This window comes from Corvus kubaryi, unplaced genomic scaffold, assembly GCF_017639235.1.
Source record: "Corvus kubaryi isolate FWS band 111438036 unplaced genomic scaffold, C.kubaryi_AGA036_p1.0 37241, whole genome shotgun sequence".
Lineage (NCBI taxonomy): Eukaryota > Metazoa > Chordata > Aves > Passeriformes > Corvidae > Corvus > Corvus kubaryi.
Window position 1 is genome coordinate 483,691 of NW_024581071.1, and position 17,703 is coordinate 501,393.

A 17,703-nucleotide genomic window follows, 5' to 3' on the forward strand; every position below is an offset into this window, starting at 1 on the left:
CTTCCCCAGTGGTGGAGTCTTTTCCACTCCAAGGTTCACTGGGAGGAGATGGGAGTGTGAGAAATAGAGCTGGGGACTGTGGAAAGGAGAAGGGGACAAATATTGTTTCTGGAGGGAGGTGGGAAGAAAAAAAAAGCAACTTCTGGAATTGATGCGAATGGAAACAGAGATGTGAAAAGCAACTTAGAATTCCAGTTGTGACTCAGTTTTGACCTAACTGACGGGGCAAGGGGAAGGAGAGAGTGGACAAGAGCAGTCAACACTACAAACCCAAAACAACCCTGCCTCCACAACACACACTCTGTTGGCAGGCAGTGACAAACCTCCGACAGCCAGCAGGTAACAGGAGCCTATTGCTAAGAATCAGCTCCCAGACCTCCCAATCCTCCCACTGCTGATGGCTGCAGGAATGTGGGGCTCCCAAAATTGTTAAGTGTAAATGCCCACCTGCAGACTGATGCTTCTCTGCAGTTGCACAGTGTGTTGAAGGAATCCCCAAGCCAAGCCAGCAGCACATTGACACGGGGAGAGCTCACACAATTGCAGACATATTAAACCATCTTTTAAAATCCTTAAGTCTTTTGTATTGTACCTCACATATTCCTGTTTTGGGGATGTACACTTGAACTCTGAGGTCAGACAATGGCCTGGTCCATGCTGCCTCTGTTCCCAAAACAAAAACACCCAACCCACCAGCCAGAGCCTGGGTTGTATGTTCCAACTCTGGGGGGCTGACAGCCTGATTCCCCTACGATCAGTACAGAGAGGAACATAAGGACCAGCTGAGCCCTGTCCTGTTTTCTCCTTCAACTGGGAGGAGCACAGAGCAGCAGGAAGGAGCAAGGCCCAAAGGCTTTGAAGCACACATCAATATTAGTCATGGGAAGACAGGTCTTTTACAAACAGTATCAGCAATCAGCACATCTCACTCTTCAGAACAGAGCATGACAAGGAAGGCACATACAAGAGAGCTGCACTAATGCAACACTGCGAGATAAGATTAAAACCAGAAGCAAAAAAGAGTATTTATGGGAACTTCATATTTCAGTCAGTGATGTTGTGACATTTGCATTTTGATGCCCAGGCATTAAAGCACAGCCACAAGCACAGTGCTTGCTGCTGGCAGGTGGCACGTGGGCAGGTCACAGGTAGGAGCTGCCCCGAACACTACTACTGTGTGTTTGCAAATACATCACTTGGTCCGATAAGAGACTTGATCTCTCCAAATAGATTCTTCCTCATGAGTACAAAGTAATACAAAGGTACTGTGAGGAGGAGGAGACAGCAAGAACTACAAGAACAGCAGGGCAATCATTTTCTCTCAAATGATATGGAAATAAAAATGAAGCAGGAAGAAAATGGTACCTCTGTCAAGGGTCTTGGTCTTCTCTCTACAACAAATTCTGTGTGGCAGAGCTCACAGTAACTTGTGTTGGAGGAGGATAACCATTTTTCCAGGCAGCTCTTGTGCACGGTGCCCAGTGTTCCTGTGCAGTCACATGGGGAAAGCAGTCCCTCCCCATTTCCACCTTCATGACAGATTCGACAGATGGGACCATCACTAAAGATGCAGAACAAGAGACAAACAGAATGAAATCACAGTCAGAGCAGGCAGAACAACACAGCCACAGGGTCTGGTCCCACCAGGCCCCAGAAAGGCACACGAACAGCAGGCAGTGTGTGGCACAGCATGCCAGGAGCCTGCTGCAGCAAGAAACCAGTCTGAGGGGACCATGGAGGTGCTCAGGACATTTTAGATCATTTAAAATCTGGAAGACCTGTAACAAGAGAAGATGGCACATCTGCCTGGCCAGCTTAGCTGGCCCCAGAAGTGACTGCAGTCCCGCAGTCTTCAGCTCTGCTCACACTGGGCAGGGGCTGATACTGGACTCAACACCAAGCCTGAAGCACTCATGCAAAGCCCAAAGTGAAGCCAAATGACCCACGGTAGTCACAGCATGCCCCAGCCACCTGCAGCCACTCAAGAGGTTGGCAATCAGAGTCACATTTACCAGATCACCTAACCCACTCTCAGCCCACCTCAGCTCTGCAGCCTGGGCTGAGCAGGAACTGCACAAGGAACAGCAATATCTCAAGATGTAACTGCACTGACCCTGGAAACTCACCTCTCCAAGAACACAACATATTTCAGAGGCACCCAGACCAAGGTCTCCAGCATACAAACCCTCTGCCCATCACTGCACAGTAACTCTCTGGCATCCCATGGGCACACCCTCCCCAGAGCAACAACTGCTCTGCAGCATTTGGCCTCTCGGTGGCTGCAGAAATGCTTTGGTGCTTCAGCGACAACACCTCCTTGGCCATGAGTCTCAACTACAGAATCACACAGAACCTCACAGACCTCACAGAACCACAGGTACCCACCAAAGCAAGTAACAAACACTTTCAGAGACACTTGCAACCTTCCCCGCAGGAGGCCTGTGTTGCTCATCCCACTGAAACCATCCATCTGTTCCCAAGATATTCCTGACACCTTCAGCTGGCACCACTGACTGTGAACAATTAGTGCTACACCTTTCACTACACCAGCTTGCTCAAAGCCACAGCCACTCTGGCCTGGAACACTTACAGGGATGGGGCATCCCAGCTGGCATCCCAAGGCACAGGTTTGTTAGCAGCCCTGTGCCACATATGCCAGCCCCATGATGAGGATGTTTTGGGCTCCCGGGGAAGGCCCAAATGGCTCTAGACACCAAAGTTTGCTGTTCTCAGCAGTTCAGTACATACATCTCTTCTGCATTCACTGATCACTGAGATCATTTAGGAACAAAATGCTGGACAGCAGAGGCCTAGGACAGGATTGTCTTCCCTGGACCATGGACACCAGGCCCTCACTAGCATCTCTCTTTCCACCTTCCAACCAGCTGTTTCTTTCACACCATTTTCCTCTTCCATCCAAAGCTGCCCAGATTTAGGGGTGTGAGAGGGAGAGAAAGGAACATCTTTGTTTCAAAGACCCTATTGTATGTCCTCTTGAAATCCAGGTGAGTGATATCAGATAGCATTTTTTTTTACGTATTGCTGACAGAACAAAAGCCACACAGAACCCGTACCATTAGCTCCCACTCCACTGCTGTTCTGACTTCAAAAAACCCCACTTGACTGCAGAAGTTTGTGGGATTGCAACACAACAGTCAGAGCAAGCACTTGGTAATCTTCAAAAGCAGCAGGACCACTTCCATTAGTTTGCACAGAAAGCAAGAGTGAGACATGGAAGCACAGTTCAAGGAAAAGGAGCACACTGGGGAAAAAGGTTGGTGGGACAGGAAGGAAAGAGAAGAGCCAGCAAGGAAGTGCATGTCAGCTTGCTAAAGGAGAAGCAAGACTCCTCTCTGTGTGCCACAGGAGATCTCTACCACTTTCAACATTTAGCTGGTTTCATCCCAATTGGACTTTTATTTATATTTAAGTCTGTGAAGCAAATTACACCCAATGTACACCATCCCCTTCTCTCTGCCAAACATCACTGTCCCTGTTCTCACCTCCTTTTTACATGCCTTTATATTTAGGGGACTTCCTCAGCCAAGACAATCCCTGCAAAAGGTACAACAGGAGTCTGGGGAGGTGGTGGAAACGTCATCCTCAGAGATCCTGGAAACTACATCAGACAAGGCTCTGAGCAGGCCTGCTCTAAAAGGAGGCTGGACCAGACATCCTACGGAATTCCCTTCCAATTTGAATTATTTGATGATTCTGTAACACTTATTGCCATAAAATGCTGTACCAGTACAGCAGAAGTACAGCCTGCACACAGAGCCCTAGTGACATGGACAGACAATCCCCTAGAGCCTCCAGTGCTCTCATGCATTTGTCATTTCCTAAGAAAAGCATCTGCAAGATATTTCATTCGTTCTCTTCCTGTTGGGAAGTTTCATATTTCCAGCACATTACCATAACCTTGGCTACCAACAAAAATCCAAAATGAAAAAATCTGCTGACAGTGTGTGAAAAAAAAATTCTTATCAGACTTCATTTTCCTTCCTTCCTTCCCCCCCTGCCCTGGGTGGGGGCCCAGTCACACTCCCACATGATACACACTCAGACACAGTTTTCCAGCAGGCTGTAGACACCATATCAGTAATTCAACATTCCAGTGCAGTCACGCTGCTCCTGGCTTTTGTGCTAAGTGCTGGTGACAAGGAAACCCACCACCAAAAGAAACAAACTGGTGTCCATGTCATAAAGAATCCTGTTGGGGTTTTTTAACGTGTTTCCAGGTAGTTTTCCCACATGATTATTACACCCCCAAAAGTTCTTAAGGGTTAAACAACTTCTCACCCAGCCTATCTGTTGCCAGAGAGCAAGCCCAGTTCCTTTCACATTTTTATTGGCCTGCTCCAGGTTTGCTGGACGCAGCAATTATGTTTGCCTCTATTCTCATCCAGGTTCCCTGCATTCCTTCCCCATGTCTGCAACCACTGCTTTCACATCCCATAAATATTTGACCAAATTCATTGAAAAAAATTAACAGCTGTTCAGACAGGATTTCTGAACACAAAATGTGACACAAATGCTCTCGGTAGCTGGACTGAACAATGCTGCCAAACGTCCTCTTCTCTGGAAGCTATTCAAAATACATGACAAGAAGTCACATCAGGAGGAGTCTGAGCCAGTGAAGCTGCCACGTGTCCCCTCCAGCAATAGCTGGATGCTGTAGCTCCTGCAACACAAACACCCTCCCCTCCCTGTGGCGGAAGATCAACGCCATGCCTTTACTCCATGGACGTTCCCAGAACAGGGGCTGTGCTCCCCTTCCAGCCCTTCAAATGTCTCCGTGAACAGCACGGCCCCAGCTTTGCTGCTGCCCCCGAGGCCGTGACAGCAGCGTGCAGGAGAGACACCTGTGCCACCTCATCCTGAGCGGCCGCAGGTCTGCGGCTTCCATGAGCACGCCGGCTGCAGGCCACCAGCACACGGGACAGCGGGAGCCCCACGGAGGGCACAGGCCGGGCAAGCAGCTGGCTCACGAGGATTCACACTCAGTATTAGCACCCTGGCAAACTCCTTCACTAAACAAGACTTTGTCGCCTCCCCGTACCCCTGAGCCACCCGAAAAGGGGAAGAGCCCAGCTGCAGCCCTGAGCCCTGTTCCTGCAGCAGCCTCACCTCTGGGCGCCCAGAGCCTTGATCACCGTGGAGAGGAGGCGCCCGTCCTTGGCGGTGACCTGTGTGATGTACTGCGGGCGGCCGACGTCCGAGTCCTCCACCGACTTGGAGAGGGCAGCGCTTCCCGGGCAGTCGCAGAGGGAGCCGGGGAGGTGGCAGCAGTCGCCCGTCGTCATGGCAGCTCCGGGCCCCGCTGTCCCGGGCCTGGCACCCGGGAGACCTGCACAACAGCAGCACAGTCACACCTCAGAACCCTGGAGTGCCCAACCCCTCACCCTCCTTCAGCCCTGCTCGCGCTGGCAGCGCCCCAGGGCCCCAACAGACACGCGTTTTGTGAGTCTTCTGTCCCCTTTAATAGGCTTTGTGAGGCTGCCTTACCATAAAATTAAGGCTCCAAGTGTTCTACTTACATAACTTACCATCAGAATTGCAAATCTGCCTTTCCCAGAGAGAATTCCTGGTAACCACCCTTTAACCTCATGAAGCCTTTCAAACTGAATGTGCCAACACAGAGATGGGGAACCAAACAAGAAGCCCCACGGGCCTGTGCTGTTCTGGCTAGAGCCATCCCGAAAACCTATACACTCCATCAACACAGCAAAGTTTCACCTGAACAGGGCACCTAAACCTGTTTATGTGGCTGGGTTCAGAAGGCCCTTCTCAGCTGCCTTCAGGAGCTTTCTGAGCACTTGAAAGACTGTCCAAGCCCAAAAGGCTCCCCCACCCCATCTTTGATCTTCTTTCCCTTTATTTCTTTAATGAAATGCACATGCTTCCATTTCTATATCCCCTGTAGTACGCCCCAACAGTGAATGTGTGGATATGAACCTCCCAAAAGCACCAAAAATCCTCCCTGGGAAGGGCAGCAGGCCAGCCTACCTCCTTTCTCTTTTAACTGTTCAGACCAATCATGACTTTTACAAGAGCCACGTGCAAACAGCAAAGCACACCAGCACATTTCCAACATTTACCCAGCAAAGAGAACACATGGAACAAACAGCAAATGCAAGAACTGGAGAGAAGATGCAGAGAAAAGCCCAACATGGCCAACCAGGAGCTGGCTCTGATGAGCCATGTGTGGACAGCAGAGCTCTCTGCCTTTGAGGGAAAGCAGCAGCTCACCCAAGCTGCCAGAAACAGCCAAGTTCCTCCCTGGCAGGGGATATCTCATCCCCAAAATCAGGTATGCTCTGCAGGCTCCGAAAAATCCTGTTTTTGCCAATCGCCTTTAACCTGGTCCCCGAGAGGCAGCAGAAATAAAGAGCTGGGGTTACAGTGAGTCATGCTGAACACAATCCAACAACATCATACTGCTGGTAAAACCAAAATCCCTGTGTCTGTAAACAGGGCTGCCTTATGTAAGGCACGCACAGTAATCCCTGTGCGCCAGCACTGCTGGGAGCAGAGATGGAATGCTGCCTCATCCTGGCGGCTGGATTCAAGATGAAATAAATCCATAAAAGAAGTTCAAATGAAAGCAATGAAAAGGAAAAAAGGAGAGGAATAAAAAGAGATAAAATAACCACAACCCCAAAGAAGATACATGAAAATAATTAGGTTTGTTAAATTTCAGGGGAATGGGGTGAATCTGCAATCTTTGCCTCCTGGAGGTAGGAGCAGGCAACCAAATCTTCACCATCCCGTCCAAGGAAAGGCTTTTTTGTTTTGCGATCTCTGTGCACAACACAGAGTCAAACATTCCCACGAAACTGCAGTTCTGTCAGATTCAACTAAGCCAAAATCTAACTAAAATAACTAAAGAAAATAAGGGCTCGTTCCTGGTTGGAGGCTTGGCCACACCACAGAGGACCAAAGAGCCAGTACAAGAACGTGATCCTTGAAGCCCTGAAAACACTGATTTGGGTAAGCACAAGTGCTTTTCCATGTCTTGGAAATTAAGCAACTCACACAACCAAGGGCTTCATCTGTCAAGACAGTTTCCTTCATGTACATGCGTTCAAGAGGGAGAGAGCTCTTTACTGGTGCCTCAGCACCAGATGCCAACTTTGGTTGCATTCCCTCACTTTACAGAATAGTTTCCAGTTTCTAATAGAAGACTTTCTGATCTCTTTATTAAAGCTGCTCTTGATAAGTATCTGTAATCCTTCCTTTGCATCTGAGCAGGAACAAACTTGAGCTTGTGGGCAGGTCAGTCATCTTCAAAACAAATGTGAATCTTTTCATCAACTTAAAAATTAACTTCATAGACTCAGCCTCTCTCTCCACCTGTGCAAAGAACACACAGAGTTAGAGCTACTGTTCTTATTTCTCCTCGTCAAAAAAAAGACTACAAACTCTCCAACTCCAAGGAGCAAAAGGTAAAATGATAAATACTATTGGAATTACTTAAGTCAGCTGTTCTGCAAGTTAAGGAGTTCTTTCAATTTTAACAACCTCTTACTGAAACAAGCATGAGAAGATAACATGCTTTTAACAAAAAGGTCAGCTCCATTTGTTCGGCCAAAATGTTGCTTAAAGTCCAGAGGAAAAAGGTCCATTCTGTGTACTGGAATAAAACTGCCCTCACTGACTGTGTCCTGGGAGTATTTATACTGAGGCTCTTTGTGCTCCCCATCTGACAGACACAGGCAGCCCCATGGCCTTGCCCTGGAAGGGAATGGCCACCCTGCCACTCTTCAGGCAACGCGCGGGTTTCTGGTACAACTTATTTGGCGTTTCCTTGTCGGGGTCCAGCCCAGGGCGGAACCTGAAGTCACTGCTTTAATATCTGACTCATGCCATTCAGCAAATATGAAGGAAAAGCAGCAAGGTTTTCATGGTTAGTAAAGAAGTAACTGAAATCCAAAGATAACATCTGCAGTGCACTCGGGTCCCAGTTCCATACCCAGTGGAACATGAACCATGGTGTACAGCCAAGTCAGTCCCTTTCCTCATCCCTGAAGGATCAGCTCATCAACACACAGCCTTCTCTCACAATTGTCAACAGCTCATCCAGCCCAAACCCAGTGCTCACAGAATTGTTCAGGTTGGAAAGGGCCTTTGAGATCATCTATTCCAACTGTTGCCCCAGCACTGCCAAGCCCACCACTAACCCATGTCCCCAAGTGCCACATCCACACAGCTTTTAAATCCCTGTAGGGATGGGGACTCCACCACTGTCCTGGACAGCTGTGCCAGTGCCTGACCACCCTTTCCATGAAGGAATTTTTTCAGCCTAAACCTCCCCAGTATGACTTGAGGTTGTTTCCTCTCATCCTGTCACTCGTTACCTGGGAGAAGTGACTGACTCCCACCTGGCTGAACTCTCAGGAAGTTTTAGTGAGCAAGACGGTTCCCCCTGTACCTCCTTTTCTGAACACCCAGCTCCCTTAGCCACTCATCATCAGATTTGTGCTCTAACCCCTTCCCCAGCTCCATTTGCAGCAGAAACATCAAAATCCCGGGGTGAGAAACAAGATCCAAACAGCTGGTTTGAACCACACACTGATTTTTTTTCTAAGCACCTGTGATTTCTGAGCCCACTTCTTGTCCACATTTTTAAAAAAAGTCTTGGAGACACTAGGTTTATTATCCACATCCCCTCTGCTGCCACAGTTAGACATAAGCAAATAAACCAGAAGCCCCTTCTCAGCAACACTTTGCATCCTCAGCTTCTGAGCAGATCCAGAACATAAAGGGCTGAGCTTGTAGATATTACTCAAATTGAAAAAAACAAACCCTGTTTATGGAAAGTTGGCTCAGAAGAGCAAGTTCTGCACTAGAATTCCAAAACTCAAACATGTGCAGCAAAACAAGGCAGTTCCTCGAAGAGCAGCTTGTGCTCTGTCAGCGCTCCAAGGCAGAGACGGGGCGCTGGTGCAGGATCCCGCTCCACGGCTTAAGCGAAACACGCCTGCAAGATACTCCCCCTTGTCAGTCCTCACGCATTGCAATGAGATTTGTAATCCAGTTTATGTCATCCAAAGGGCAATGAGGCAGGCAAAACTTCCTCAAAAGACTGCAGAGATCAGGTTGGACCAGTGCTCTCCATCCAGGAGATGTGCCCAGCAGAAGTAAGCACAAGTCAAGGAGCTAAAGCGTCCCCCAGCTCTGCTCTCCATATCTGGACTTTGAAGATGGACAAAACAGTTATTTCTCCTAGACAGGGAAACCACAGCAGGCCAGATGAACACCTGGATCAAAGCCACAAAGTGAAAAGCACAAGATGAGAAAGACAATAGGAAAAGCTTCAGCCAAATGATGGCAGTAATGGGGACTGTCAGGTGCAAGTCATGGCTCTGCCGTGCTGCTCACAGCCTGCCCACTAATGAATATCCCAACCAGTCTAAAGCCTTGGAGCAATCCTGCAGCTTTGACAGGATCCAGAGCAAACTGGAGCTAGAACCAGCTCCACCTTCTTCGAGTGCAGCGCATATGCTCCAGCTCCTGAACAGACCGGCTTCCCTGGGACATGTCCACCAAGGAAAAACCCAACACTGATGCTGCCAGCAGCCCAGTCTGTTCCTCTCACTGAGCAACCCATTTCCCTGATTACTGTGACTGAGACCTGGCACCTCACCCATGGTGCCACCTGAGTGAGATAACCAAGCTGTGTAGCCAACATAACCCACTCATCTGTACACAGGGAGTTTTTTTCAGTTTTTAGCAGGTAACCCACTCACTGATGGCAGATCAGAGCTCTGACCACTCCTCACATGAGCTGAAGTTTGACCCCGGGTGCAAGGCTTCCCAGCCTGCTTTCCAAAGCCCTTTTAGCCACTTTGGGCACGCAGACACTGAGTTTTCTAATCATACAATCCTGCAAATGTCACCAGTGAACAGATTTCCAGTTGCTAAAGGGCATTTCCAAACATCAATGCTTTCCTTTTCACCACCAAAACTGGATTTCCCAAATCCTGGGCCCTACAACCATCTGAACATCTCTCTCCACCTTGAGAGACACCGTACAAAGAATTGCTTCCTTCTAAGCACCTGCTCCCACACACCCTATCTCACACAGCTAACACACATCTTCCCACAGCCCAGGCTCAATCCCAGCTGTGCAGCACATCCTGCAGCACCGGTTCTGCCCACTGAGGCACCGGCCTCAGGTGTACCTGCAGCCCCTGTGCTCCGGGTGACTGGCAGAGTACCCCCTCTTCTACCTCCGGCCTCTAGGCCCTCACACCCAAGTGATCACACACCTAAGACACTGCCACCAGAGATACACGTGGATGGGATGCGATGAGTGGCCTGAAGTGCTCCCTGCTACTGTTGAAAGGTTGCCTAAGTGGATTAATCGAAAGAAAAAAAAAATACAAAATCAACAAAAAACCCCAAGAACCTGTCCCGAACTGTGCAGGGCTTTGTTTTCAGTTTTGTTTGTTTAAACATACTCTCTGCTGAGGGTTGGAAACCACAGTATTATTTTGTTCTTTATTAAAAACACATTATTTTATACCTCAACTGATTCCCCAAAGTTACCCTGCAGGTCTGCTATGTAACACCTTAAAAGTACCCAAAAAGCCAGCAGAGGATCTGCCCACGCTTGACCCATCAGCAACTCTCCCATCACTCAGGGCCTGGGAAGAAATCTCATTAGTCCTGTGCTCAGAAGTCACCTGAACACAACAGCCCTAAAGTCAGAGTGCAAGGAGCCCTGTCCAGTGAGAAAAGTGACACAGCATTTTATGGCATATACCTCAACATTCAAAATAAGATCTGATGCCATGCAACAGCTTCTAAAACACTTTAAAATTTGGTAAGTAAAACACAGAAAAGCATTTCACTCTCCAGGAGCTTCTCTTTTTCCTGCCCTGCCTGCAACATTTGGTTGGCAGTTGCAGCTAAAGGAGATGCTGTAAAAACTTCAGCCACAGCTTGCTCTTCAGAGGATGCCAGTGGAGCAATGCTGTGGATCAGAGCCAGGGGACAGCCCTGACCCTGGGCTAAAACAAACCCCAAAAAGCAAGGGAAAAAAATAATCAAGGCACAACATTCTGGGAGCTTGTGAACCTTCTGATAAAGCTCCACACCAGGGAACTCCTCCTACACCTTTAACAGCAAAAGCTTCAGGCTGACTCCAGAGGCTCACCTGCTTCATCCCTGGGGCTGAGTTTAAAAACACATGCTCCAAGTTTAACCCTGTAGCACCCAGGAGGAGGTCAGAAGCTTAGAGGACACAGCCTTTCTGGACCCCTTTGTTTGTCACATTTGTACATGACCACAGCCAGATTTGGCTGGGCTGCCTCTCCACTATTCCAAAAACACAGCTCAGCAGCAGTCAAGGGTAACTCAAGCCTTCACTCACTGGCTGCTGCTGGGGACAAATGATCATAACTTCTCTATACCAAGAAACTCTTTTGACATATTCTAGAAGCTCTCTGAAGTCTCGATTGTTTAGATTATGGCAAAAGGCTTTGCAGAGACAGATGAAAAGACAGTCTTCCACTTCCATTTTTTCCAAAGAGACACATTGCCAGGGTCTGACTTCTACTCCCCATTGGTAAAAAAAATACTGCAGCAAGGCTTGGTAATCAGTAACTGCTGTTTCCCAAACCCAACATCCAAACACATCCCTCCTCTCCAAAACTTCAGCATATTGGATCAACATCTGCAGTAGTTTCACTTCATCTCCATGTCTTGAAGCAATGGAAAACTATTGGCTGGCAAAGATGAAGCCCCTGTGGGGCTCAGGGGGGCTCCCAGCAGGTGAGAACCCCAACTTTCAAACAAGCCAAAGGCATGGGTCTCATGTGGACACAGCAGAGCTGGGACACAGCAGGGCTCCCTGGATTTCAGGGTACCTATCATGTTGTTCACCCACTGTTTCTCAAACAAGTTTTCTTCATTGCCTAATAGGGTTACTCAATATTCAAAAAGAAGCAAAAGATTCAAGCTTAGATGTTGAGAAAAAAATCAGTACAAAAAGAAGCAGCCTAAAGGATGATTTTTTTCTTGCTGTGCTTGGGAAAGATTAGGCTGTATGTTACAGCTGGAATGCCAAAATGAACAAAGTTATCTGAGTTCTTTCATGACTTGCTGTCTGCCACAAGGCCGTATGAAAGGAAAGTTTACTGCACTTTAATTACCGACATCTGGAAAAACGAATTGCAACATTAGACGAAAATTCTTTGCAAAGGGTCTCTCCAATCAAAATTCAGCCATTTTAATAACAAGTTTCATAAGGGAACAACTGAAAACCAGCTGGGGCACGAGGAACACCTGCGACTCCACTGAGGATTCAAAAGACATCAGCTTTCAGAGGTGAACAGCAGCACAACTCACTACATAACACAACTACACAGACTCTGCACCCACCTCCCTCTGCGTTTCATCACTCTCTTTCTCCACGGAAAGAAAGATGCATTAGTAAGACTTGAAACTGAAACCATGAACCAGGGTGAAAAAAAACGTATTATCATGCCTACAAAGCAATGCTTGCAGAGTGCCACCCACCACTGGGGACAACAGCCAGCCCATCAGACACAACAGCCCTGCCCTGCTGAAGGGACCAGAGCCGTGTGGCCCCTCACATCTCTCTGCACCCCCGTACTTTACAAAACACCAGCAGCAGACACATCAGCTTCCCAGCTCTATTGCTTCAGCGAGCTCCTCTTTAAAGAGAGGCAGCCTCTGCAGCAAGGCCAAAGCTCGAGTGCTCCCCAGTCCTGCAGAGTCACTTGCCAGGCAGTTGCCCTTTGTTCAGAACAAATGGATTTTCCAGCTGTGGGTAACACCTCAGGAAACAGAATTTCAGTGTAGCAGTAACACATGCACCAAATCAAGACTGCAGCACCCACGCACTATGGAACTGCTCAGTCCCTCGAAGGGCACAACTCAGGAGGATGCAACACATTATTTCAGGATTGGGAAGCCCAGGTCAGAAAGAACTTGCATGCTCCCCAGTGCTTTCCTTCTTGGTTTATAGAGCACCATTTACACTGCTATACAAATAACAATGCTCTGCTTGGAGATGACCTGGAGCTGGAGCAAACCACCAGCACAGCACGCGGCAGCCCTGCTCACGCCGACTGCCCAGAGCGGCGCGGCCCGTGCGCAACCACTGCACGAAACCAGGCAGCACACTCAGCTCCCAGGAGACATTTGATCTGGAATTTAACTTGACTATTAATATTTTTCAACTTAGCTGTATCACAAATCTCCTCAGAACATTCAGCTTTCAAAGAGCTTTCCAGCAAAGGTGCCACCAAAGGCAGCCTGTGACTCACCACCCCACTCTAGAGAGCTCCAGAGCAGACACCAGCTGAGAGCATCCCCATGGTCAGCCAGAGAGAAGGGTCCACTGATCCCAGCCAACTGCATCAGTGTCTCCCTTCTGCCCACTCCTTACTGCTACAGATTCCCTCCTCAATCCTCAAGTGAAACTTCACAATTGGTATCTGTGCTGCAAAACTCTCTCAGTTTCAGCTTGCAATGTTTTGCTTAGGCTGCATTTCTAGTTCTTCTGGACACAGGCCTTGTCTGATTTGTCTGCAGGGAAGTACAAGAAAAAGCGGGAGGAAATAAATTGGAAACAGTCCAGAACTGAAGTTTACCTTTCCCCTCCCACCATTCTCAAATCTAACCCCAAAAAGCTTTCAGCTGAAACAGGACTAAAGCTCTCAAAACTTCTAACAAAGGAATTGCTGTTCAAGCCAAGACTATACAAGCTTGGTGCATTCTCCTTTTTGCAGAAAAGTGTTTTAGAAGGTACGTTTCATTTGTTTGTACTCTTATTTCCTGAGCCAGTCCTGCTCCTTGCCCCTTGTCCCCTCTTTTTAGGAACTGGAAGAGAATGTTTCCTTCAGTCTATCACTAATTTCATGACAACTGATAAAAACTGCAACAACAGTTACAGCACGTCTGTCCTTGAGGTTAACCACACATAATCATCTTGAGTTCTATCAGGAATTGGAAAGTTTAGTTAGAATTGCTACATAAAACCTGGAAGAAAAACCTGGAAGAAAACTTACAGATGCCTATTTATTTGAAATGGGGGCAAATGACAGATTCCAAACTGTAACACTGATCTAGAGAGGACTGGGGCAGGAAAGGCATTTGCAAGGCTGATGGGTAGGAAGAGCTGCAGGTCAGTACAGCTCCTGTTGGGCTGCTCCCTTCACTGGAGGATGCACGGGGTTCAGTGCCTGCCTCAGGACATGCCAGCAGTCCCTGCTTTCAGGATTTTGTCCTTCTGCACTTTACCTTCAGTGCTTAGAGCTCTCACAGGCTGTAACTGCACAGCAGGAGAGGCACATTCCACTCCCAGGAAAGGTGCACAAGACCCTAAGACACCCAGTAGTGACTTCCCTGCTTTCACCCAGCAAGATGACCAGCCAAGAGCTCTCCCAAACCAGCTGCAGTGGGAAACCCCCTCTCCCAGCTGAGCTGCAATGCTGCTGCAATCAGCTACAGCTGAGCTGGTCTACTTACAACAAACACGGCACAAAGACAAAAGTTCCCAGGGAACACCTGCTACAGTCGGAGCTGGAGAGAGAACAAGACCAGGACTGGAGAGGGGGAGATCCTGCTGTTCATGTGCATGACGTGAACTGTGGTGGTAAGCCACAAACACGATAAGCCACAAATGTGATAAGCCACAAACGTGATAAGCCACAAACGTGATAAGCCTCAGCACAGATTAATGCGTCATTTTACCACCAGAGAAACCTAACGTACACAGACTTCATGGAGACCACTTGCCCACCCTGCTTTAGTGCTGTGCTCATTTCCTTCACAGAAAAGTGCCCCGGGCTTAGTTTTCCACGTGGCTTGTCCTGGACATCACAGATACCCGTGTGCTCAGGTGTCACTCACTGAGATGTGCCCAGAGTGCCTCCAGGGGGACAAGAGTCAGTAACTGAGACCATTTCCCTCTTGTGGGAAAGGCTGGAGCTAAGAGCAGGCAGAAGCATAAGTTAATCAGAGTAAATTAGACTGGGAGGGAAAAGAGACACACCAGCTCAAACTTCAGCCTGGAGGGGGAAAAAAACAGTTTGGAAACGGAAACTCTGAAATCTCCAAATATCCAAAGCTGAGTCAAAGTCAAGTGGAGAAAAAAAACAAACTCATCCTGTAGTTTATAGTTCAGGATGCCTGATTCCTCCCTTCATTTTCTAAGAAAAGCTTCCATGTTCCTAGTGTGAAAAACCAAGATTTTTTAAATAATAGTGAAAAAAGTCCCCAAATGCCTATTTTGCTTTGTGCCTCTACTTGCAGAACTACTGAGGACTTGCAGCAGTCCCTCAGACTCGCAGAGTCTCAGAGTCCATACCCAGCCTCAGCTTGCCATGGATGCATTTTGACTTGATTTTGGTCATGCTGTTTCAAGAAAACAGTACTTCCTCCCAGGGAAACATTGTGTCCTACACTTGCTTGATGCGGGCCAGCATCATTCACCTAGAAGAGGAAAGGCCCTCTCCCAGCATCCATGAAGGCAAGAACCCTGTCGGAAGCTGCTCACAGTCAGTGCATTGTAGTTCTGCTCATCTGCATGGTCCCCTTGGCGTCCAGCACAGGGTGACCTCACCCTGCAGCCTCTGTGCACTCCACAGCAAAAAAGAGCAGCCAAACACACCCAAAACAAGGAACATTAGTTCCAATGCCATTTTCTGTTTCCACTTAGGCAGCGGTGCTGATCAGCTAACCACACACAGACACCCCCAGCTTCACAGCTGGTATAGAACGTCTGTGAAATACACATTAGGCTCACACTTGGCCGTTCCCTGTGCCACCCGGCCTGCTCTCGGCAAAGCTAAGACTTCCCCACTGATGCAGGCTGCCTGCAACACTCCCCAGCACGTGCTTGGGGGTAGCTAGACCTTCTGTCCTCAACTGGAATTATTAAATTCACTGTCACCATGCACGTGACAAAGAGATCTTACAGTCCCAGCTCCCTTCCCTTCGAGCCTCTGTTTCGGAAAGGTGACACACCATCACAGCTTCAAATACACCTGAAAAACTAGGGCACTTCCAGCCTCCAAACACTCCCCTGCATAATCCTTTGGAGATGCACAAAAGTATTCCAATACTTTAGCCTTGGAAAGCCAAGACTAATGTCCAGCTGTTCAGAGGATTATACTGTGCACATGTGAGTGGCAGCCAAGCAGGGTTTTATGTCCCCACAAGCAGGGCGACAAAGAGGACAGGCCACAGCCAATGCAGCCGGCTGACCACAGTGACATCACAGGCATTCTCAACAAGAACCTGGAAAAAGGTCAAGAAAGTGCTCGAAACTGCATCAGAAGGGAAAGACAGAGGGAAAGTTAAAGAGAGGGACAGAAACAGTCCCTTATGGATATGCAAATAAAGGGCACAGGGTGGGATGAGATCCCCACTGACAGATCTTCATCACACACATCAGGGCAGTGACAGTGCACTGAATACAAACAAGCAGGATAAAAAGCCAGAGCTGCTTTGGATAACCCTGACACTTCCAGTTCACCATCATCACCCCCAGCATGAGCAACACCCCACCTGCCTGCCTGCAAAATTCGAGCTCTGCACAGCTTCCTCCAAGAGAACAACAGCCTAAACTCTCCCTGGTTCCGCAGCACCACGCGGTGCAGATGTGTCACCCCACGCCTTGGTGGCACCATTTCTGTGGGCACTAAGTGCAAGCAATTGCATACTCCAGAGGCCTCCAAGGCCTCTGCACGGCTTTTCAGTTGGTAATCTTGGTCCCCCCACCATATCTAGAACATATAACAAGTGTTTGAGACTGCAACAAAAACACCTCCCATGTCACAATCACCTTCCTGTACACGAGCCACAGGCTTGTCCCTTGGATCAATCCCACAAACCAGCAGTTCTGGCCTCTGTCACAGACAACTGGCTCAAGAAACCTGAGTTTAAATGAGATAGAGAGACTTAAAGATTGCCAGTTTGTGAAAAGTCCATCACAAACTCTAAGCTTACACCACAGAGGAAGGCAGCTGCTGCTCCAACACAGGACTGCAGCAACCTCTTCAGCTGTTTTGTGACACCGAGCTCATTCTCTTGGGAAATCTCTGCACCAACCTCTACCAGGCAGCGTGTCCGTGCACACAAGGCTTGGGGGGGCACAAACAGGCATCAGAACGCTCCCAAACACCTGAAAAAAACATGCACGGGAGCCCACAGGCAAAGGAAACTTTTCCTAATAACTGCTTATACTCAAGGAAGAAGAATCTAATGAACAAACAAACGCCGCTTCTCAAACCCCCGGCACTTCCGTCCCTGGTGTGTCTGTACGCGACAGCCCCGGCGCTCCCGGGGGACGGTGCCGGCCCGGCCCGGCCCGGCCCGGCCCAGCCCAGCCCGGCCCAGCCCAGCCCAGCCCAGCCCGGCTCGGCTCAGCCCAGCCCAGCCCAGGCCCGCCCAGCCCGGGAAGGGCCGCGGCTCAGGCGCCGGGGCCCCGCACAGCGAACGCAGCGCAGCCCGTACCGACGGCAGCGTCTCGCACGGGGCCCGTGGGGGCAGCGGGGCCGGCGGCAGCGGAGCGCCCCCGAGACCTGCAGCGCGGCGCCACGCAACGGGGACACACCTCGGCGGGGATACCGGCAGGGCTGTCAGGGCTCCCGGGCCCCCCGCTGCCCCCCCCCCCCCCGCCCCCACCGGCCCCAGCCCAGACCCGGCCGTCGGTACGGGCTGCGC

General features: G+C 49.2%; 1 protein-coding gene across 4 annotated transcripts in view; it reads right to left on the reverse strand.

Annotated features, from left to right (window-relative positions):
- Positions 1–17,674, reverse strand: part of MARCHF2 (membrane associated ring-CH-type finger 2) — a 34,094-nt gene extending 16,420 nt beyond the window's left edge. The window contains exons 1-3 of one of the 4 annotated variants that reach the window (XM_042023247.1): positions 17,594–17,674; positions 5,128–5,347; positions 1,366–1,561 (exon numbers count right to left, since the gene is read on the reverse strand). In XM_042023247.1, coding sequence (XP_041879181.1) covers positions 1,366–1,561; positions 5,128–5,303 — 372 coding nt within the window. In that variant the 5' untranslated portion in view covers positions 5,304–5,347; positions 17,594–17,674. Of the gene's footprint in view, positions 1–1,365; positions 1,562–5,127; positions 5,348–7,035; positions 8,187–14,502; positions 14,633–17,493; positions 17,519–17,593 lie in introns of those variants that run through there. The other 3 variants (XM_042023246.1, XM_042023249.1, XM_042023248.1) reach the window with 3 other exon arrangements.
- Between the last annotated feature and the right edge of the window lie 29 nt (positions 17,675–17,703).